Source organism: Drosophila simulans, chromosome 3R (genome assembly GCF_016746395.2).
Source record: "Drosophila simulans strain w501 chromosome 3R, Prin_Dsim_3.1, whole genome shotgun sequence".
NCBI classification, from domain to species: Eukaryota; Metazoa; Arthropoda; class Insecta; order Diptera; family Drosophilidae; genus Drosophila; species Drosophila simulans.
The window spans coordinates 24909286-24930763 of NC_052523.2; the positions used below are offsets into that span (position 1 = coordinate 24909286).

Sequence of the window (21478 nt, forward strand, 5' to 3'; positions counted from 1 at the left end):
TAATCAAAAAACCATTGAATAGGACAAGGTTCATTAGGGCTTAAGCATATCCTTTTACTAAACCGCTACTTGAAGCAAAGTAACTTTACAAATTGTACACTTCAATAAGCCCAAGCGATAAAATACAATTATCACACCGCCTGAATAAACATCTTAGCCATTTTCCCACCAAAAGCAACCAAGTATCCAGTATCGTACATACGCCCCGCAGACAGGGTCAACTAATGAAAGCCAACCATTAAAGCGAAGTGCCTGGGATAAGTGCTCATTCCGCTAATAGTCCCTATTCATTTACCGGCAAACCCTCGAATCAATTTGCACTGAACCCTTTAAGTGAGCTGCATGTAAGCGTGCCCCAGTTTGGCCCACCTCAAACTCACCTGCATTTGTCTGCGGCTGCAAATTGCCGTTAACTTAATGAGCATTTTGGCCATAAAATCACTTGGCGCGGCTCTATTGCAACGACGCTGGCAGCCGGCACAATTTATTTGACTGTTAATTAGAAATTTAAATTATGCGCTTAGCCTTTGCCCGCGAAGAGGTACTGCCTCCTCCTCCAGCTCCTTCTTCCCTCGATATCCGCGCAACCAGAGACGCCAGCGATTACTCTCCGTTCGCCATTCAATTGGCGCTGCACAAAATTAATTGCAGGCAACGGCAGCGGCGGCAAACCAGCGCCTTGGAGCATCGTTTGCGCCCTGGCAAATTCGAAATAATTTATAATTTGGCACAATTACGTTCAGCATCAGGCCGACTGCGTCCTTCGTCCTTCGACGGCTGCCGCAGGACGAGGGCCATGAACTGGCCTGATCCGCTCCCGGGCTTCTAGTTTGGTTTGGGTTGGGTTTTTTGGGTTGGGGCTCGGATTTGAGGGCCCGGGCCTGGGGCTATATGGGTCATTTGCCATGCAATTGCATTCTATTGATTTTCCTGGGTTCTCTGGCTGCCCGGCTGGCCAACTGGCTGCTGGTGGAGATGTAATAAACTTTCACTTGTTTTGTCGCCGTCGCCTCGAAGCGGGAAAGCGGAAATCAGCGGGCACCGCGGGGAAGTTGTGGATAGTGGTAAACACATTGCTCATAGCCAAAACATTTGGCACACTGCCCCGGCCAGACAACCAGGATGCACAGTCAGCGAAAATGGGTTATACGAACCAAAACGATGAGTGTCATCAAATTGGAATTCATTCTAGACAATTAAACCTTAACATTACAAACATGAATGTTAAATTCAATAGAGACTTTCGAATTTAGCTAAAAATAATGTACCTCATATATTTAACTTCAAGGTCTCGTGAAACTGAAATTATTTCAACCATATTTCTCCCATGTTTCTCCCTTAAAAACTCTAATACTTTACTCAGCTGAGGCTTAAATGACCATCAACTTTCGGATTGCCGGATTAAAGCAAGATAAATCTTCCATTTTTTTCTCTGTGCAGCACCAGCAGATCTAGCCAGGATTGTCAAGTGGTTTTTGGCTTGGTCCCGAGATTTGGCTACGCTTTTGTGATTTCTTTTCTGCTGGTCCATTGTTTGCCCAGAAATTGGGTCAATAGCCTTTTGGGGGAGGTGGTGTCCTGCCCGCAGCAACTGATGCTGCCGCTTTTGCTTTTCCTGCTGATGATGATGATAATGATGGGGGGGATGATGAGGACGACGGGGATGCTGATGATGATGGCGCTGGCGATGGCTAGCTCGGTGATGAGCAGCGAGCCTGGGCTGGGCCAGACTTGCAGCCATTGTTTCAACTTCTGTGCATGTAATTTCCTCCTGCAGCATGTGCTGCATGCAGCAAGTGTGTTGTTGGCTTTTCACTTTTGTTGCTGCCACACTGATTACTGCTGCTTGTTAGTGCGTTTGACTGTGCGGTTTTTATGCTCGTTTACATGCATGTATTTGTATACCAAAGTCCTTGCCAAGCACTAAGCACCCAACGCCCAGAAGCCCAGAACCACCACCCACCAAGCCCCCTGCACTTTTGCCAAAATACACATTTTAGCTTAATTTGCAACTTGTTAGCTGGCAGCAAAACAATCTCCCGTCGGTCTCGCCAAAAACTCATGTGTAAACAAATCAAACTTGAAACTAAAGCTTAGCCCCGAACATTTCGCAATAATGAGCAATGCTCGGGGGCCAAAAGAAAACTTGTTCCGAGTCCCGAGCAGCGGGGCAACAAGTGCGACAGAAGATAGAGCCAACTTTGTTAAATCAGCTTTAAGCTGCTGCAGCTATTTGTAGTCCACGCCGTTTGCTGCCAAGCTGTGTTGATGTTTGCCAAGTTCCTTCTTATTTCGAAGAAACAAAGGTCCATTTCGTGCCACCGCAACCCATCCGCAGGAACCACTTGACTCGATTCCGGATTTAGCCGAGGAGTGTTGTTTAAAATGCGTAACCATATCCCGGCCATGAATTTATGCAGTCAACTGTGTAAAAGGCGTAAAATGTCCAAAGACCATCAGTGACATCGAGGGTGGTGCCTTGGCTTGGTGGGGCATCTTGTTTTGGTTGGAGGAAACCGCCGGAAGGACTACTTCTCGAGTCGCATCCAACCGGCGGCCTCTCATTTATTTCATGCTCCATTGCATTGCGATATGTGTCAGGAACCGTGCAATCAGGCACTGGAAAAAATAAATGATAAGAAGTTTAAGCAAATATAATATATATAATATTCAATGAGGATTTAAGCTTTTATGGTAATCTCAAGCACGCTGACTGCCGAAAAAACCTCACCGTGCTCGGACCAGTAGTGTCATAAAAAATCCCAAAAAATATATATTTGTTTCCTGTGCACTAGGAATAACAAGAGCCTGGGATCTACGTAAGCCGGTGTCTTAAAGACAGCGTTTTTCCGGATCCATCTGGGACTTGTTTGGCCAGCTCACTACTCGCACTCGTTGTTTTTATTCAATTACCAATTCGAATTCGAATGCTGTCATAGCCTCACTCCAGTTCATCGCAAGCAGCTGCAGCCGTTTGTCTTGCCAATCGGCCGAAGCCATCAACAAACCGAACCCAAGCGGAGCATTATTGTAATTCAGGCAGCTACCAACCAACCACTCGCTCTCGATTTTAAATTGTTTGGAAGCAATAAAAAGTTTATCAAGTGTAAAGCGAAAAACAGCGCACGAAGCCCTTGACTTTCGGCACTCGGTGTTAATTGTTTGAGCTTTAAGTTGGGAAACGGTGCCACATTTCAAGGACCTGGCCAAGTAAAGCTCCCAGGGCTTTATTCAAGGCGAAAGTAATACAAAACAATGGGCTCGAAAACCACCCGCACAATCACTAGCACAAAAGCGGAGAAAGAAAGACGCACAACAAATAAATCAATTGGCTTTGCCTAAAACGTTTGAAATTGATTTCAAGTTCTTTGGCCCATTGTTTTTATATGCAACAAAGGGACAATTTTTCATTTCCAACGACAACAATAAAAGCAACACAAGGTCCTTTTCATGGTGGAACACACTGGGATAGGCGCACACACACACTGGAATAGACACACACATGCGGTCGATCCCTGGGCATGTAAATTGGCCGCATTGTTTATGAGCTCTGCTATCCTGCGTGTCCTCCAGCCTCGTCCTTCGAGGGACTATTGATTGTCAATTCAGTTTAAGCGCCGCCCATAAATTCAGTAAATGAGCAGAGGTCCAGCCGAAGCTGCTGCCATTTTTCTTAATTTGCTGAAATGCACAAAAACAATTTTCGATTTCCACGAAAGACGCCCACATCGCGAATTCGAATTCTATGGTTGATAGTTTGCTATTAGCTTTTGATTTCTTTCTTTACTTTCATTTACCTAACACATTTTCAAAATATTCTTAAAATATAGTCACTTGATTTTATTTGAAAACATTTTTAAAGCTTAACGATTAGGTACTATTACTTATCGTTCTTAAACCCCCATTTGTAGAGCCAAAAGGCTATCGAGTTGCACTTCAAATGTTTGTGTGCCCTACCTTTGTTTGGTCATTAGACCTGACACATTGTCAACACGCAACAACTGCCAACAACTGACAGCCGTCAACTGTTTATGTTTGCCATTTAGCAGGCAAAACATTTTGATTACGCATACGCCATGTGGATCTAAGCGACGTTTGTTGCTTTGACAGGCGCCTCGAATTCCATTCGCCCATAAATAAAAGTCATCTGCTGGTCATCAGTCGATTGGAGATGCATTCGCTGCTTGTTTGTGTTTCAGCGCTTTGGTTTTGTCAGATTTGCGAAGCGGCGATTGGAGCTCAACTCTGCCAGGATTGTCGTGTGAATGTGATATATCCTGGTGGCGAAAGAGGAAACCAGCAGTTGTCAGAAAACCGTCAAATAGTTCGAATAATCAACAAATACAAGCCAATCAGAAGGCAGGAACTGGAATATCAAGATGAGATCGGGATGCGCCACTTGCAATTCAGCTTTATTGCGAAGATAAAGGTGGGAAATTCGGTACGATGCAGTGCAGCCTTGGTGGCTCCCAGTTTGGCGATCACCTCCAGTAATTGCTTTTCAAACGACTCCTTTAAGCCACTGCAAATTATCTTCACCGGCGGAAGAACTATTGCTGTTGATAATGTAGTCAAAGCGGATTTCTGTCCTGAGCTTAGCATTCTTCATTTGAAGACACCCTCTGAACTCAATCCAATTGCTCTATGCCAATTTGACCTACCATTGGGCACAAGAGTATCAATGATGATGGCCACTTCGGATCTCAGATATTACGGCCGTCGGAGAACTGAAATAATCTCAAATCGCGCCTGCAAGACAACATTCCTAGAAGAGGATTCCGTTTTTATAACTTCCAGTATGATGTGTGCAAAGAACTCAATGAATCCGGAAATGTGTGCCACTTCGCCGGGTGATGTCTTACTTATAGACCATCAATTATGCGGCTTAAACGTTTATGGATTTCGCTGTTTTCAAAATGCACTCAATGGTGATCTGTACATAAGCCTAGGCAAACTGCAGCCCATGATCGGCGATTTGATCCGGAAACTTAGCGGTTAAAGTGAAGAATTTAAATCAGTTACGGAGATAGGAAGCAAATTGTTGCGATGTGGGACTAAATCGGTTGAAATGTTATAATGCAGCTAAGTCAGCTGGTCATAATACTAGCAGTGTCCCGAGGATCAGTTTATGGATCTTTTGAGACGGCGCCGCAGTTTAATGTGGGTGAAATACCCCGCAATGGACAGCCCTATCAGATAGTTCGCGTTATTGAGTATATAGTACCCTATCCCTACCAGAGATCACCGAAAGTTTCCGCTAGAACCTCAAGCGGAGTCAACAAGGAACCCAACAGCCTAGAGATAATTCCCGCTGAAATCGAGACTCTCATTGCCGATGGACAAGCCACAACAGAGGCACCAAAGGCAGTGAAGCATTACCTTATGCGAATCCTTTATGAAAACAAAGTCATTTGCAGTGGTGCTCTAATCTCCACTCGTCTGGTTTTAACCTCCGTCCACTGTTTTCCCAGGACTCTGCGTCAACCTCCACCTCGCTCGTACAAACTGCAAGCTAGTCGGAGTCGGATATATTCGGTGGCCAATCTAATTACCGGCGCTATTGAGGACATGGCCCTATTACTGCTTCAGGCTCCACTGGAGGATCCCTTCGTCCATCCGATTGATCTCTGCGACTCACCTCTCCGAAGGAATGACAATGTAACCATGTACATGTCACAGCAACATCTGCGCTTCCTGCGCACCAAACTCATTCCCAATAGCAATTGCAAAAGGAGCTATGCCCAGGACGAGAACGCCTTCATCACCCAGAACATGTTGTGCGCCCTGAATTCAAACAGATTGGTGGACTGCCAGACGGCCAAGGGGGATGTCCTGCTCCACCGGGATCGGTTGTGCGGAGTGGACATTTACGGACAACACTGCTCCGATGGGGGTGTCAATGGAGAGCTGTATGCCGACGTCTTTAAGGCCCGGACTCAACTGATGCACTTGATTGAGCGCTATTCGAACTAAATGATTTAACTGGCAAATTACCGAATAAAAAATACATTAACTTAGTTACTTTGCTTTGGTTGTTGAATAAAAATTTTTAAATCACATCAGAAAGTTAGAGATTGCACATAGATTTACTGTCGCTGTTCAATGTTCGTGTGCTGCCCAAATCGAATCAATCTCACTAAACAAACACTGAAAACAAAAGGGCGAAAGTGGGGTGGACCAAAAAAATCGCAAATAAAATCAGGGGATGCCGCCTTCTGTTGGTCGCGCGCAAAATTGAAAGTCGCCACCAACAAAATCAGGGAAACACAAAGAGCACAAGCGATGTTTTTTTAACATTTTATTTTCTTTCAATTTGCGGCTTAAAAAAGTTAACTGTTTCCATCAAAATGCCCTGAACTGCAATGACTATGATGTATGTAAATTTGAGCGAAAAACAAATGGCAAAAAACGAAAATTGTGAAAAAAAACACACAATAAGAGACACAAGCGCCACCCAAACCCTCTAAAATCATCATGACAGGAAAAAGGTGTTACACTTGGCTTGAAATTTACACCGTCGGTGGGCGGGGCAACAAGGGGGCTTCTGCGGCAAAAAGAGGAAGAGATTGAGTCCTGCGAAAAAAACCCGAAGCTTCACCGGCGGCCATGGATACGTCGCTGGCTTTTGGCTTTGGCTTTGCGCTAAAATATGCAATTTTGTCATGAAATATGCACATGTCCACCGCGCGGCAAGGACGAACCGTCGTGCCACCCAACGCCACCCACCTACAGCAGCACTATCAGCGGCGGCAACAAAATAAATTTAAAAGGCAACATACATAAATAAATTAAGCATTTAAAAACCCAGCGGGAATAATGAAAGCTATAAAAGGCTTAGGCAGTGCGAGTCTGGTAGTGCCCTTTACAAGGATTAAGCTAATTATAAAAAACTTAATGGGAGTTAGGTATGTAGCGCTGCCAAGGAAAATCTTTGCCATCTAAAATGACAGCGAATTCAATTGAGGTAAAAACATGAATGATGTATGTACAGCCCAAGATATAATCGAAACAAAAATGTACCAAATCAGCCAAATCTATAGCGCACCCAGAGTATCTATGTGGTCTAGAGCAAAGTTTCCATAACTTGCCCACCAGCCACGCCCACCATTTGACATTTAAATGCAACGAAGCCTGTCGAAAATGTTGCCGCCAACATCATCGCGAACAACTAAATTTATGTACATAGAAATTAATATTAAAGAAAAAACGAACAGCGTGTATCCGTATAAAATAAAGGATGCCATAGTGGATGATGGTATTAGTGCGACACGGGATAATATTGCAATTGAAAACAACAAATGGTATGAAAAAACTTCAACACTAGTGTGATAATAAAAACAATAAAACAAATATATATTCCATTTGACTAAAAATTGCTGCCCCGTGGGAATTCGCGGGGCTAAAGCGACACCCCCAAGTCACTTGAACCACTTTAGCCACTTCGCCCCCGCATTTCGGTGACCCGCTGACCTACCGCAAATATTTATTGTTTGACAATTTTTATTGCCTACTTTCAGGCGATTGTCGCTAGCGCAAAAGCGGAAGTGAGCTGAACGAGGGTGAAACTTTTCTGAAAAAATTCAAAAGGCGTTAAAATGATTTCGAGAAACTTTTGCCTTACGTGACTTTGGCCCCAGCTTCGGTCCAGCCTACATATTGTTCAATTTCCGACCGGGCCGCACTGACTGAATCAAAATAGGTGGCATAAACAGCAGCCGCGGCAGCGGCAACAAAAGTGTTCGGAGACCCTGCGCTGGGTATAAAATAAAAGTTTTCCACTTAAGGTTTATGAAAAGTTTAAGCCCGGCCGCCGCCCGAAGGTCCGCCACCCAGCAAACACATTCACACTTACCTCAGGCCGGCAAATGCGGAAACGGAAACTACGGTCGAAAAGTGATGAATACCCGGCGAGAAGAACTCGGTCCCCGTCGATCCCCGGCCAATACAACACAAAAACACACTCCAGAGGGATGCTGGCAATGACTACAATATCCTTGGACCCGCTCGAAGATTTTTCACAATAAGGAAGCGGTGCCCACTGGCTGTCCACCTTTTATTTCTTCCCGACCATAACCACTTAGGAGCCTCCGCGTTTTCCCCGAGAAAACTCCCCAAATGCAAATAATAATGTAATTGCCGGCAATCTTGCTCAAGTCTGTTTACCTTTCGCGTCGGCGTTGTTAAACTTTTATGAGATTTGAACAGAATTTTAAAGCATTTACACCTGGCCCACGCAATGACAAATGAGCAAATGAATTGAACCCGATTCCGCGGGTCTGAGAGCCAATTTAAAACCCCACCGGCTAATTGCAGGTCGGACCCACTAATTGAGTGCAAGTCAAGCAAATCGCCTAATTAGCGGAGGCCATCTAAGCGGACTACGATTGCCAGCAGAGTGGAAGGAAAGGGAAGGCAGCGGGGAGATCGAGAGAGGGAGGTAGGGAGAGAGTCCTACCGGTGAAAAGGATATGCAATTTGCACGGACAGGACACTTGATCTCAGTCGAAGCGCGGAATTGACAGGTTGGCCGCAGTATTCCGGTTTAATGCGTTATTAATTGGATGGCAAGCCGGATGCGGTGGAATGGGATTTCCCTCAATTTCCCCTCTGGCCTAGGTAAATGAATGTACACTGTAAACATGTATTATTAAATATATAACAATTAATGAATATTTATGTGTAACAGTTCTACTTACCCTAACAATTTGAACTTATTTAGTTAACAGTCTAATAATAGATCTAGTATATGTTAGTATTATAGCAATCCTTTAACTATTTTTACAGAAGTTTGAATTAAAAGGTCAACCACTGAAAAAAAAACCTTCAAAAATAATTTCAAGTGCACTTTCCGACTTGTCGTATATGTAAATGGCCGTGCATATTTTTCCGACTCCACTTACGGTCTAAGTGCTAGGCCGGAGTACATTTCGAGAATGTTTTCGGATGTCACCGGCAAGACCACGTGCCGAGGGGGAACCACGTGCCACCGGCTCCAACCACGTCGCCAGTTGACTTTTCATAGATTTAGGACTACATTTTTCTCGGAGCCACAGCGCCACTTTACCGCTGAGCCGAACGCACCGCCAGGTTTCCAGGTTTTTCCGGTGGGCGGATACGTGCCTCATCCACGTGGCTCCGCCACATCCACTTCCACTTCCACTGTCGCTGTCTTTCGTATGCCACATGTGTCGGGGGCATACACATTTACTTGAGCTGCGCATAATGAGCATTATTTATATTTAAGCTGCGGAGCAGACACAAATCGTAAATAAAACGTTTTAATTTATTAGGCAAGTGATAATTTCCGAACTGGTAGGCATATGAAATGCCATAAAGCCGTCGCGATATTTGCAAAAATGGATATCCATACCTGGAGAAACGGAATACGAAGAGGTTTAACCGCAGGACTATCAATCAAATTAACCCAATGCCCAAGGCCAAGTGGCATAATGACGAAAATTGATTTCTTGGCCCTTGGGCGAGGTCAGCCTTTGACGTGGCCAGGTGTCCAAATTGAATCACTTAGTGTGGGCGATGAAATATAATTCAGCTTAGTGAAAAACTAATTGGGCGTGATCAACTTTGGTAGGTGTCACCCAAGGCCGTGGATTTTGTCTGATTAAATCATAGAAATTAATATACATGAATGAAATATTAGTGTCTGCAATCGACATTTTATTTTAGCTTGAGATGTTAATAAATATTTCTTATGATAGATGGCCAGATCAATTTTCAGCACCTGTGGCCCGTAGAAGCAATTGAACTTGCCTTAGCAATTGAACTTATTACTGCATCTCCATTAGTTCCATTATGACTTGGCCAGCTTCGCCTTTCGCCCCAAAGCTTATTATGATAATTGGAAATTATATGTAAAAATGATGACTTAGCGGCCAAGGGCCTCGGGACAATCATCCGAGCCAAACTAGCAGTAATGCCGCATTAATCAGATTATTAATGGCGCATAAAAGAATGATACAGCGATGGCGGGAGACGGCGAGCAGAACGTAATTGAATACTAATGCAATCAATTAAAGTTAAACTCCGGGCACACGTGCAAAGGACGGCCAGGAGTCGGCAGGATAAGTCCTGGAGAGCCTTCGGGAAATGGCGGAAATGGAGATGCGACCGACCGAAGTGGAAGTGCAGTGGCGGCTGGTCCGATGATGAAGGTCCCCAGCTCTGATGAGTTCAATCAAGTTGTAAACATGATTCCACATTATATTAATGCGCCGCCAGTCTCAGTAACTCAATACACAATCAACGGCGTTTTAGAGTTCATTTGCGTGGTATGAAAAGGGAAATCAAATCATAAAAAAATAATATGTCGCTTTGTGACAGTGGGGGGGGGGGGGGGCAACAGGATGTGTGTCTGTGTCTGTGAGAGTCCTTCCAGGAAAAGGAATCAACATCGACAAGTCCTTACCTTTGGCATGCCTGCGTAGACGGAGGAATCCTCCAGCTCCTCTGTTCAACTTCAAATTGATGCAATTTATGAAAACTTTTGTGCGCTCAATTGCAAATACAAGTGTACAAGTGTACAATCTCTGTCATTTTTATGCACTTCCCCTAGTTATGCCAAAGCAATTTCTCTCTTTTGGCAAGTTTGCTTTCGTTTTCGCCCGAGTTCCCATCTTGATTTCCCAGCGTTTTTTCTTTTATACATTTCTGTACTCTTGTGCACTTGGCCCCGTCGTTTTGTTCCCCTTTTCTGATTTTTTCTGCCTTCGTGCATTGTGCGGCAAATTAAGCCCATTGCAAGTGATTTGATTTGCTTTCATATAGAAAATACTTCAAATTCCCTCTGCCATAGCGGCAATCACTTTAAAGTTGCCAGCCAGGCAGCGACTGCGAACGAAAAGTAATTTCCGACTAATGACTGTCATTTGTATCTGGATGCGAAATGAAATGTGCGCCACTCCTGACGGCGTTTATTTATTTTTATGGCAAGGGCACAGCGCGTGTCTGTAATTACCGCCAAACATTCAAAAGTTCCGCCAACGAATTATGGCATTTAATAATTTTGAGTGAGTGCAGCAATGCCGCAGATCCCGTTGCTCAAGCAATCCCAGGCGGAAGTAGCCAGGCAGAACTGGACCAGGAGTTGGAAATCCAATCCCATAAAGTGCCATTAAAAATTATATTGTTTCTTTTAAGAACCCATATGCAAGTTTCGAGTTTATGTAGCATTAAAAATACTGTAGTTATCAAATTTATATTAATTTTTGTATAAATTTCCAGTTTGTTGACCCTTACAGTATTTCAAACAAAATCCATTCCACCCTTCATTGTAAAACGGCCTTGAAACATTCCATCAATGAAATAAACACTCCATTTATTGGCAACAGGACTCTTAACAGCAGAAAGGCAATCAAAAGTCTGTAAATTCCTAACAACAGCAGCTATTAACATTTCATGGCAACCAGGACTCGCTGTTATGAGAACACAAGCGTAACATTTCAGTAACAGAAAAGCCACCCCTGCACGTACCCCTCCTATTTCGAAAACTTCCCCGTTAGAAGGGGTGTTTTTAGACTACAGAATGTTAACTATGCTCTGTAATGTAAAGTAGAAGGATGTGTGAAAAGGATACCTGTGGCATCAGAAAAAGAACTGCTGGCCTATGTGTGAGTCTGTTTATATGAGATACACTCAAACTAATACAATTAATAAAGACAAATAGACAATTTCTTTTGATTAGTAATCGCATTGAATACAAGCACTTTTTTAATAACTACATTTTTATAATAACTACAAATAAAAGTATAGATAGAAGCGGTAAAAGTCCACTTAATTATTACCCACCAGATTTCTTTCAGTGCGCGATGGTAAGTTCATTTGGCAAATGGAAGCTTCTCATTTAGCTGCTGGCTGATGAGGTGGAGATGTGGGTCTGAACCAGGCCAATGGCTTTTAGCCCCTTTAAAATAGTTTTAATTGAATTTATTGATATTTTAGAGGAGAGCAGAGATGGCCTCTTGCTCTCGCCCTCTCACAAGTCAAATTCAAACCCAACAAAGTATAGTGAGATGGAGATTGCTCGGGGCTCGGGGCTCCGAGCCCTGCGATCTGGGAATTGGAATGTGGGACTACGACTCTGCCAAATGTGGCCCAGAAAAACCAAAGTTTAGTTAACTTTTCATCAGGCTAATAAAGCGTACGTCTTTTTGGCAACAAAATGGCGGCGTTGGAGACAACGACACCAAATCAATGCTCAAATAGAGCGCGGGCTCTCAAGCTCTGTGCATGTGTGTGTGTGTGATTATAGATGCGACTAATGAATAGAAATGTCGTCCTTCAAAACTTTTCGGTTGCCAGGACAAGGAAAATCTGCCAGTTTCCCTCTCGCTCTTTTCGTGTGGGTTAATGAAAATCCGATTTTTGTTCCACATCACACACACAAACACTTTATACTTTCAAGTTGACTTTGAGTTTTTGGCATTTTGAGAGCTCAAGGAAGCGTGGCAAAAGATTTGCGGCTCACTTGGAATGCAAAACTTAAATGCGTGCCATATGAATCGTTAATTGTGTGGGTGTGCCTGCGGGCGGAAACGGAAGCGGGCTGGAAGAAGAAGAGAGCGCGTTGGGAAGCCGCATAGAAATCAAGGGAAAGGGTGAATAATAAATGAACCTTCTACGCTCTGGTTTGTAAGAAGGTACTCGAACTTGAGTTTCATAAATTTGAGATTACGATTTGAATATTGGATGAACTCTATTTTTGACAGCTATCAGCGTGGCAATATTTCTTGAAGGTAATTTAAGAGTTAAATGATGCGTATGTTGAATTTCCATTGCTCCAACTTACTGAGAACTACCTTAAGTTCAAGAGTGACAATAAATATTTTCTCAATTTAAATTTCTGATCCGCTCTAGTTTCCGAGTCATTAATGCGGCCCCATCCCTTGGTAAACGCTTTAATATGAAATCAAGCAGCCTTCGCAAATATTTTCATGCTCATTCATAAAATTTGACATTAGCATATTGCATTTCCATTGCGTTAATGTGACAAAATGACAAATGAAGTTGGTTTCGCTCCTCCAGTCGCGTTGCATTGCCAGTCGAGAGCCGTCTGTCTGTCTGACTGTCTCGTTTCATTTCCTCCGCCTGCCTTCCGGTTCCTCGAATGGTATTTTATGCGTTTCGCGGCAAACTGCACTTGAATTCGCATTTGCATTTTTCCGAGCGTGGCAAAAAGCAAAACACTCTGACAAGCGTTTACAAACTCGCCAGTGCGACAACGCCAGCAACAAGCCAAGTAACGCGGCAACTTTGAAATTGATAAATTGATTTATGCAAGCAAAACAACAAAAACGAAAGACAGAAAGAATCTCCAGAGGAGGCAAAACTTATATTTATATATAGAAACACCAGCTTTCTATATCAGCCGCACTCTTGAGTCCGTTGAATATGAAGAATAACGATGGGGGGCGAATCAAAAATTTGTAGCATACCCACAGACTGACGTGCCAGCCGCAGGACATTCAAAAGATATAGTCATTGAACCTGAGGCTCAGACAGAGTTTAGGCTTACAACCTCTGACTGCTACACACAAAATCAATTAATAAACAATATGAAACAAAATTGCAATTGTTCGTTATGTCCGCTGCAGACTTCCCCCCATCCGAAAGCTTTTGTGGCTATTTTTGTAAGAGCTTCCTTCTTCTTTTTCCAGGCAGCAGTGCCGCTTAAAGTCGCTCCCAGACCCATTGTGCCGGGATTTGGCGTCATTATTGTTGCTGTGGTTCCTGCTGATTGACCCACGCCCCCTCACGTACCAAGAGCAGCTCCATCGCAATGCCAACCATATTCTCGTATCAGTTTCCATTTTTTGCGAAAACACTTTCTGCTGTTCGGGGTGCTCACATATCAGTCTATTTATACACCTGAGGTCAGAATAGAAGTGTTATCTCTCCAGATTCTATTATGTTATAACAATTCAATACTATTTAACTACAGATTTATGTTTCTCTGCTTGCAATGAGGTATCGAACTTAATAGTTATAAATAAATTAGTTTACCTAACGTATGTATATATGCTTCTGTAATTAAGAAACATGGTTGGATACTGGCAAAAAAGAGCCAATTTTAGAAAACCATTATATTAAGTAGACAAATACCAGTGCTATTGCCGTAGGCTCATGTGTGTGTACACATATCCTTTTGCATGTGCACTGCGACATTTAAACCGTGCAGACAAACAATTCTATACGGTAAACAAGTCACGTGCCACGTGTGTTATTGCTTTTCGTTGCCTTTGATTTTCTGCACTGATGGGTGGGGGGATGGTGGGAGTGTTGTGGCATGATGCTGGCTTAATGGGCGGCACCACGCCCACTTGCCAAAGCAGCTGGCATTATAAACTTAATTAAAATATCGGCAGACAGTAATAAATGACAGCCCCCAAAAGCAGGCAATGTTTTCTTTTAGAAAGGCAAGCGGCAAATATTTAAACACTCACACATATTGCAAGGACTTTGGCGAAGATTCGCGGGCGTGTGTGTATTTATAGACACACATCCCCGTGAGTACACACATGCACAGGCACACACAATGGAGCTACAATCACAATCACAGGTAACTGCTACATGTGTAAATATTTACAAAACGCGCCAAGCGTCGACAAACCGACGCCAGGCATCTTCACTTTTGCCGCCAACGAGCGGTCGTCCTTCATTGTTGTTGCAACGCGTAACTCTTTCGCTTCGACCAGGAGCGTTACTTGGGCGCCAAAGGACAACGGGGCCAGAATACAATTATTTCATCCAAAAAGCTACTCTATGCCGATTACTTAACTTTTTGGCTTGTCAACAGAATAGGATCTCTGGAGTTAAACAAATTTATACCATATTTGGAAATTGTATTAAACGTTTTTTTGTTCACCTGACCTGATTAGGCGCCACATGCTCCTGTATTTTCACTCGCCCACGCATCCGAGCGCACAGGTTTATTTATGCCTTTCGATATTTATCGCTGTTGGTCTATGGTATTTGTTTTTGTTGCTGCCACTGCCGCTTTTCGAGAATCCTCCCCATCGCAAAGTGGGTATATGTGTGTTTTATACCCTTTTATTATTATTATGCTGTCATTCCCGTTGTCGCGACATTGTCAGCAATCGTGGTACTGTGTGGTACCCTTTTGCGGGTACGTGGGATATGGATATTATGTAATAAGGAGCAGGAACACCGCCGGCATGTCCATGCTCAGTCCTTTATGTCGACATTGAAAGGGTCTTAGTTGCCCTTAGTTTGAAGAAACCGTTTTGTGTGTCATCATATGTTGAGATTGAAACCAAAACGCTTTACTACTCCCTAAACTGGTCATACCTCGAATGTGTGAACTTCACTTCGAATACCCAAATCAATTTCGAAATTTGCTCCATTTGGCATTCCGTTCAATATGCCTCATAATGTCAACGATGCCCATATATCAAATGGTAATCGACGATGTCTTGGCAGGTTCAAGAGTGCCATAAATTTGGAGTCCACAAGATCTTGAAAGCACAGAGTTAGCAGTTTAATGTTTTTGGGTGAAACAGGATTTAAAATATAAGTTATTCCGTTGTGCATCTGTAGTACTTCAGCATATTGGCATTAAAAAACGTATTAAATAACCAAGGAAAACCAAGTAACCCATAAAACAAAAACGAAGGCTTACCTCTTTTTAGATGCAGCAGTGGAATGAAATACAATCCCACCCCTAAACTGAAGCCTAAAAGGCAAATCGTTTAAACTCCCTGTTTGTCTGCTGACTTTGATATACAGCCTTTTGAGTGTCGCTCAAAGTAATAGGAAAAAAAGGAATTGGAGTATGTGGAACAACCCCTAGGGCAATGCAAAATGCATTTCATTCGGTCTGACAGTTTTGGCTCTTGCAATTCCTTGAGGATAGTAGCAGAATCAATTTAGGAAATAGCTTTAACTAAAATAAAGCATTTGGTATTCTTAGAAAGCCCCAGTTCCTTTACTCATTATAATAATCCTATACTTTTTATAATAATCGCTAAAAATTAATTCGAATTAAAACTTGGTTACCCTAAAAATAATATTAGATTGTTGAAATATTTTTAAAAATATGTTTTTAAGTACACAATTAAAACTAAGCTCTATGCGAGATTAGAAGTGTACACACGATAACTGTGTCAGCTGGAGGGTAATTATTATTATTAAAATTCCCATGGCGTGCTTTTAAAAAATATATATTGGACAAAACAGCAGCGACCTTTTTAAAAAGTTTTAGTTGTGCTCGGATATATAATGGATGTCAAAATAATTATACTTGTGCTCGTCTCCCTATTTTACAAGGCAAATGGCGCCATTTACGAACTCTCTGTGGCCGATGAAGAAATATTTAGCAGCTGTCCCAATCCTGAGCCAGGCACCCTCGACATCCATGGACTCTTTGATTTATCAGAGTTCTCCGCTTCCATGGATGCGGATGCACTGACTGTAAGCGGAAATCAGACCTTGCTGTGGGACATCCAACGCGGGGATCGCGTACAGGTGACTATTTCCTCGAATCCGTCCATAAAATCTAAAACATCCCAATTATTCCACAGCTGTCCATTAAGCTCTTCTACTTCGATCGGGGCACGTGGACGTCAACTGCTTTCTCTATATATTCCAAGGATTTCTGTAAAACCATGTATGATAAAAGTAATATACTTTATGAGCCCTGGACAGGACATGTCATAAACGATGTGAAGGATCTTTGTATAAATGCTCCAGGGGTAGGTTTGAACTATCGCCATATACAGAAGATCTCAAACCATTTCATTTCAGACGAAGCTCGTTCTGGAGACCTATTTCCTCAGTTTGTCCGCCTCAGTTATCGCCCCACTTCGTGAAGGTCGCTACAAGGCCACCATTATATTTCGAGCCTTCGATTCCAAGGGAACTGAGAGACCCACCCACATTTGCTGCGAAGTAGTAGGAGATGTTTTTAAGATTAGAAACTAACGTAAAATACTTTTCAACAACTGATTGAAGTAAAGTTAATAATCATACATACGATGTCCTATGTTAAAAGAAAAATTAAATAAAACAAAGTACAACAAAGTGGCATCAATTATTAAAACTTTTGAGGTTGCCCTGGTAGGATTCAACTTATTTTGATTCATTAAATGAATTAATCCTTTCGTACTTGGTTAAATAATTATAATTAATTATATTAAATTCTGACATCAATTTTTTAGATTAGAACTACGATCAGATTAAGTACGTATATTAGAAACGTGGAGGTTAATTACTATAATCAATATATACAGTCCACGGTACGGGAAATATACATTCGTTTTAACAGCAATGACCACAATCACTGGATTCGTGGATTCAATCTGGAATCCACGCTTTGCTCACCAACGAAGACTAGTACCAATTTGTGGTTGCGATTGAGGAGATACTCAGCCCATAGCCACAGCCAATATAATGTTCAGAGCCTACGATTCTTCCGGAGCCAAGAGGACGACTCGCATTTGCTTCGAAGTACAGCGCAACTTATTTAAATTATGACCAATAAAATCCTTTGCCAAAAAGGAACGGTTCCAATTTGGGTGTGACTTGCAAAAAATGATGGGATGTTTACTAAAATATGTACGAAATTTATTATTGGTGTGAAGCGTACAAATTAAAGATCTATCTTATGTATCTATATATAATCGTTTATATGTACACTCAATTACACTTACGGGCTATGCAGAAATCAGCTTACGTCAATTACTTAAACAAATGTAGCGTCATACTCTTAATAACCTACGGGACACAATTCCGTATTCTTTTAATCGATTGCCATCGGTCCGCGACCGCCCTATTGCGCTGGTGCAACATGGTCGACACTGCTAACTTAACTAAGACACAGGAGATCGTTGAGGCGTTGATGTTGGCAGGCAGCAGATTCGGCCGCCCGATCATGTCAGATGCGGCGTGGCTGCAGTCGCCGATTTCCCCGCAAAGAATCGACTTCCGCCTGTCTGGTTGGTGAAGAGTAACGTGTCAACTGAGGGCAGCATCTGGTTGGATCGCACCAGCAGAGGCACATTCACCATGGACACAGAGGGTGTCTGGGCCATGCTTGTGGTCACAGACTGAACACCATTGCCCGTACTACTAAGCTTTCCGTGTGCATTCAGCGTAAAGGCAGGTAAGTAGTAGTTCCCAGATCGCACTGGTAGAGCATTCGTCGATATGGCGACACTGGATGCGCATGAGACAGCGGTCAGCTCCATGGAGGCGGGCGACGAAAACGGTGAGGACTCCAGTGAGGGGCAAGCTAGTCGGTCGCTGGGCTTACAAGGCACTGTAAGTATAAAATTTTAAATTAATATAAAGTTTTTAAAGGAAATACTGTTTTTTACATCTAACTGGGTAATCAATTTATAAAACAGGGCATTAGAAACTTACAGAAGTCATCGTCTGGCAACAGCTCGTCCGGTAATTCATTCTTTATCTGGAAGTGCAGGGCAGCGGCCGAATCTGAAATGGCGTTGTCCGACGTCCCCATTTCAGTGTTTGCATTAGGCGCATCGTACAGACCGCACTCCTCCATCTCCAGGGCCTGCTCCATGATCAGCTCTTCGGCTGAAGTCAGACTAAGGCCGTGTAAGTCGAGGAACGGACCCTGAGTCTGCACTGGTTCCTTCTTGATTTGCGGCACAGCAGGAATAGGCTCTAGGTTGGACTGCTGGGGTTGGCCCTGCTGCAGCAGCTGCGGTTTTTGCTGAAGTTGCTTCGGTGCTAGCTGCTTTCGTTCTCGCTTGGCTTTGGTCTGCTTAGGGGCCGGCGGGGCCAGCGGCACCAGCACAGTGGTAAGTTCCTGCTGATGCTGTTGCGCCTGCGGCACAGGATGCACTTGCTGCAGAGCAGTACCGGCAGGTAGAGTTATTCCCAATGCAGCAAGAGTGGCCTGCTGCGGCTGCTTCTTTTTCCGCGCTTGTTTTGCAGGAGCCGGTGCAGCAGCAGACGTAAGATTAGCCTTGGCTTTAGGTTCACCAGAAGCGGAAAGTTCGTTGGGATTCACAGCTGAAGATGCTGCCGCCGCTGCTGCTGCTGCCGCGGCTGCCTTTTGGGCCTTGTTTGTAGTGGACTTTTTAGAGCAATAGGAGGGAATGTTCTCGAGGTGTTCGCCCGTTTTATGGTCCACCTTGTGCCGGCGTCTCGTGTGCTTCAGCCAGTTGGGAAAGTTGGTGAAGTCTCGCGGACAATAATTGCATTTGAACGGGCGCATCCCTGTATGTATGTTGGAGTGCTGCTTCAGCTTCGAATTGCTGATGAAGCTCTTGTCACACACTGTGCACGCGAATGGTCGCTGCTCAAGATGCACCAAGTTGTGGACCTTAAGACAGCGCTCCGTTTTGTACATCTTGCCGCACTTTTCGCAACGATAGGAACGCGTTTGCGCATGGTACTTCTGGTGACGCTGTAGATGTGAGCGCTCCTGGAATCGCTTCTGGCACTCGGGACACTCGTACGGCTTCTCCGATGAGTGAATCCGTGCGTGGTGCGTGAGGTTTATTTTTTGCACAAACTTTTGGCCGCAGATGTCGCACTGGTACTTCTTGTTATCGCTGTGAATCTTCCGATGCATCCACATGCTTCCCAATTTGAGGCTAAGGTGACAAGAAAATGGTCAATAGGAATAACTATTTTGAGTTTGCAGTAACACTTACCACTTGCCGCAGTCAGGACACTTCTTCCAGGTGTCCTTGCGGCCCTCGGTGCGGTGCGTCTTTAGGTGCTTCTTCAAACCCGCCAACACCTCAAATTCCCGCTGGCACTCGCTGCAACGGTAGGTGAGCCTCAGTCTGTGAGCGGCCGCCTCATGCTTGGCCACCTCGTCGGGCGTCTCCAGCAGCAGTCCGTTGCAGTCGAGGCACTTGTGCAGCGGTGCCGGGTCCACCTCCAACGGCTTCGTTTCCGAAGCAGCCGGAGGGGGCATGCTAGCCGCATCTGCCACCGATTCAGCCGTTTTGGCCTGCTGGAATATGGTAAACGATGGCGGCAGTAGCTCGGACTCGCACACCTCTACCTTGGTGACCACTTGCTCCGGCGGATGCTTCTCCTCGGGCGGCTCCTCCTTAAAGACCTTCAGACGCACCGCCGTCGCCGCCGGCAGCTTTGGCTTGCGTTGCAGCAGCTGAGACTGGGGCATTTGGAGCTGATGCTGCTGGTGGAGCTGTTCGGGCGATAGCTTTACGGGCGTGGAGGTGCCGCTGGAGGAAGTCTTCTTAAAAGGGGAATTAGTGAAAGCATTCGGGGGCTCGGGCCGCAGGAAAGTTACACTAAACTCCGAGCTGGAGTGGTTATCACTGGTCAGAGTGCTGGGCACGGTTGACGAGCTGGTGGCAGCCAGGTCATCGCGGCAGACGTCCGAGGAGAGATTCAGCTCGGTGTTGTTCTGGGCACTCTCGTCCAAAACGCGCCAAAAGTCGGTGGAGGAGAGACTGTTACCATTGACCAGGCTGGCGGAGCTGATGGTCACGCACGCCGACAGATCGATGTCCAGCGACTCGTCCTTGATGCTCGATATCGAATCGAAGTTGTTGATCCGCAGCAGCGAGCTGAGTATCTCGTCGTGGGCCGCCTTCGTGGGGGTGCCCGCATCGCCGCCGTAGATTTTAGGCGGCAACTTCTTGCTTGGCGCCTCCTCCTTCATTCTCTTGCCCTCGCCCTTGCCGCCTTCCATTCGCCTTGCCTTGCTTACACGTACAGGTTATGCGGTCGGCGTTTTCGCTCGCCGTATTTTGTCTTTGTTCGCCGCGCCGCTGGCGCTTTGCGTTCACTGGTCGCCGTTGCCCAGTCACTGGGTCCCCAATTCACTCATCGCGATCGCTTTCGTTGGATTAAACGCGCCGCAATTGATCGAAAAACATTTAATTATTGTGAAATGCGCCTTGGCTTTGTTGTTTTTGTCACGCTTACAATTCTCGAGTCGCCATTTTGAGAACAGTGTTAGAAGACGCGCACGAGTGGCAGTCCCGCTAACAGTGATGCTCGCCAGGCGGGTTGTTAGCTAAATTTAATTCACGACTGGATTCACCATTCTAAATAACATTTAAAGAGATTTATTGACTCAAAAGAAAATCTTGTTCAGCAAGGAAAAATTTTACTTACCAACTCCATTTATATGGTTACATTTACTTGATGATTACGTTGTAAAGAGGCTATAACGATTTTTTGAGCTTTTAAGATCCTATGTATTGAATATTCAAACCCTAAATATTAAAGGACGTAACCCACTAATTTATAATATGTGCATGAAACAATGTTTTATCTTATTTTATTAAGGTTTATCTACGATATTTGAAGTCCTCTTACGACCAAATATTTAAATTATATTTCTAGCTGGAACAAAATATTAGCACAGGACATATAATATCTGCTAAAATTTGTATGTTGAGATAGGTTCTGCATGCTCACGCCAAGAAGTGAACTAGTTCGCCGAAGTGGAAAAACACTGAGCACTTAAGTTACTTTCGTTATTTAATTA

At 44.1% G+C, this 21478-nt stretch overlaps 4 protein-coding genes and 1 long non-coding RNA gene across 6 annotated transcripts; 3 read left to right on the forward strand and 2 right to left on the reverse strand.

Annotated features, from left to right (window-relative positions):
* Positions 1–1253: 1253 nt before the first annotated feature.
* On the reverse strand, positions 1254–3104 carry LOC120284995. Its single transcript, XR_005544223.1, has 2 exons — positions 2914–3104; positions 1254–2619 (listed from the first exon to the last, which is right to left on the reverse strand). It is a non-coding gene; the product is annotated as an uncharacterized LOC120284995 (long non-coding RNA).
* A 1010-nt stretch (positions 3105–4114) lies between these two features.
* On the forward strand, positions 4115–4999 carry LOC27206987. The gene has a single exon (XM_016182752.3). The coding sequence runs from the start codon at positions 4172–4174 to the stop codon at positions 4997–4999; it is 828 nt and encodes a 275-aa protein (XP_016036719.1). The 5' UTR covers positions 4115–4171.
* Positions 5000–5076: 77 nt separating this feature from the next.
* LOC6729954 (seminase) lies at positions 5077–6389 on the forward strand. 2 transcript variants are annotated; one of them, XM_044923274.1, is made up of 2 exons: positions 5345–5406; positions 5472–6389. In XM_044923274.1, the coding sequence occupies exons 1-2, from the start codon at positions 5396–5398 to the stop codon at positions 5971–5973; spliced, it is 513 nt and encodes a 170-aa protein (XP_044779209.1). In that variant the 5' UTR covers positions 5345–5395; the 3' UTR covers positions 5974–6389. The 2 variants fall into 2 exon arrangements, with proteins under 2 accessions (XP_002105249.1, XP_044779209.1); XM_002105213.4 differs by having other exon boundaries at positions 5077–6389.
* Positions 6390–16059: 9670 nt separating this feature from the next.
* LOC6729955 lies at positions 16060–17043 on the forward strand. Its single transcript, XM_039294913.2, has 3 exons — positions 16060–16497; positions 16554–16724; positions 16777–17043. The coding sequence occupies exons 1-3, from the start codon at positions 16252–16254 to the stop codon at positions 16951–16953; spliced, it is 594 nt and encodes a 197-aa protein (XP_039150847.1). The 5' UTR covers positions 16060–16251; the 3' UTR covers positions 16954–17043.
* A 530-nt stretch (positions 17044–17573) lies between these two features.
* Positions 17574–20975, reverse strand: LOC6729956 (serendipity locus protein H-1). Its single transcript, XM_016174522.3, has 3 exons — positions 19659–20975; positions 18394–19598; positions 17574–18289 (listed from the first exon to the last, which is right to left on the reverse strand). Exons 1-3 carry the CDS (start codon positions 20672–20674, stop codon positions 17901–17903), a joined length of 2610 nt encoding a protein of 869 aa, XP_016036720.1. The 5' UTR covers positions 20675–20975; the 3' UTR covers positions 17574–17900.
* Positions 20976–21478: the final 503 nt, after the last annotated feature.

Bases quoted from the DNA above. Each gene is read 5' to 3' on its own strand.
- LOC27206987 (XM_016182752.3), top strand. From the start codon at position 4,172: ATGCATTCGCTGCTTGTTTGTGTTTCAGCGCTTTGGTTTTGTCAGATT.
- LOC6729955 (XM_039294913.2), top strand. From the start codon at position 16,252: ATGGATGTCAAAATAATTATACTTGTGCTCGTCTCCCTATTTTACAAG. The intron at 16,498-16,553 runs GTGACTATTTCC...ATTATTCCACAG, and splicing joins AACGCGGGGATCGCGTACAG to CTGTCCATTAAGCTCTTCTA. The intron at 16,725-16,776 runs GTAGGTTTGAAC...ATTTCATTTCAG, and splicing joins TTTGTATAAATGCTCCAGGG to ACGAAGCTCGTTCTGGAGAC.
- LOC6729954 (XM_002105213.4), top strand. From the start codon at position 5,077: ATGCAGCTAAGTCAGCTGGTCATAATACTAGCAGTGTCCCGAGGATCA.
- LOC6729956 (XM_016174522.3), bottom strand. From the start codon at position 20,674: ATGGAAGGCGGCAAGGGCGAGGGCAAGAGAATGAAGGAGGAGGCGCCA. The intron at 19,599-19,658 runs GTAAGTGTTACT...TTGTCACCTTAG, and splicing joins TGTCCTGACTGCGGCAAGTG to CCTCAAATTGGGAAGCATGT. The intron at 18,290-18,393 runs GTAAGTTTCTAA...TTATACTTACAG, and splicing joins GTTGCCAGACGATGACTTCT to TGCCTTGTAAGCCCAGCGAC.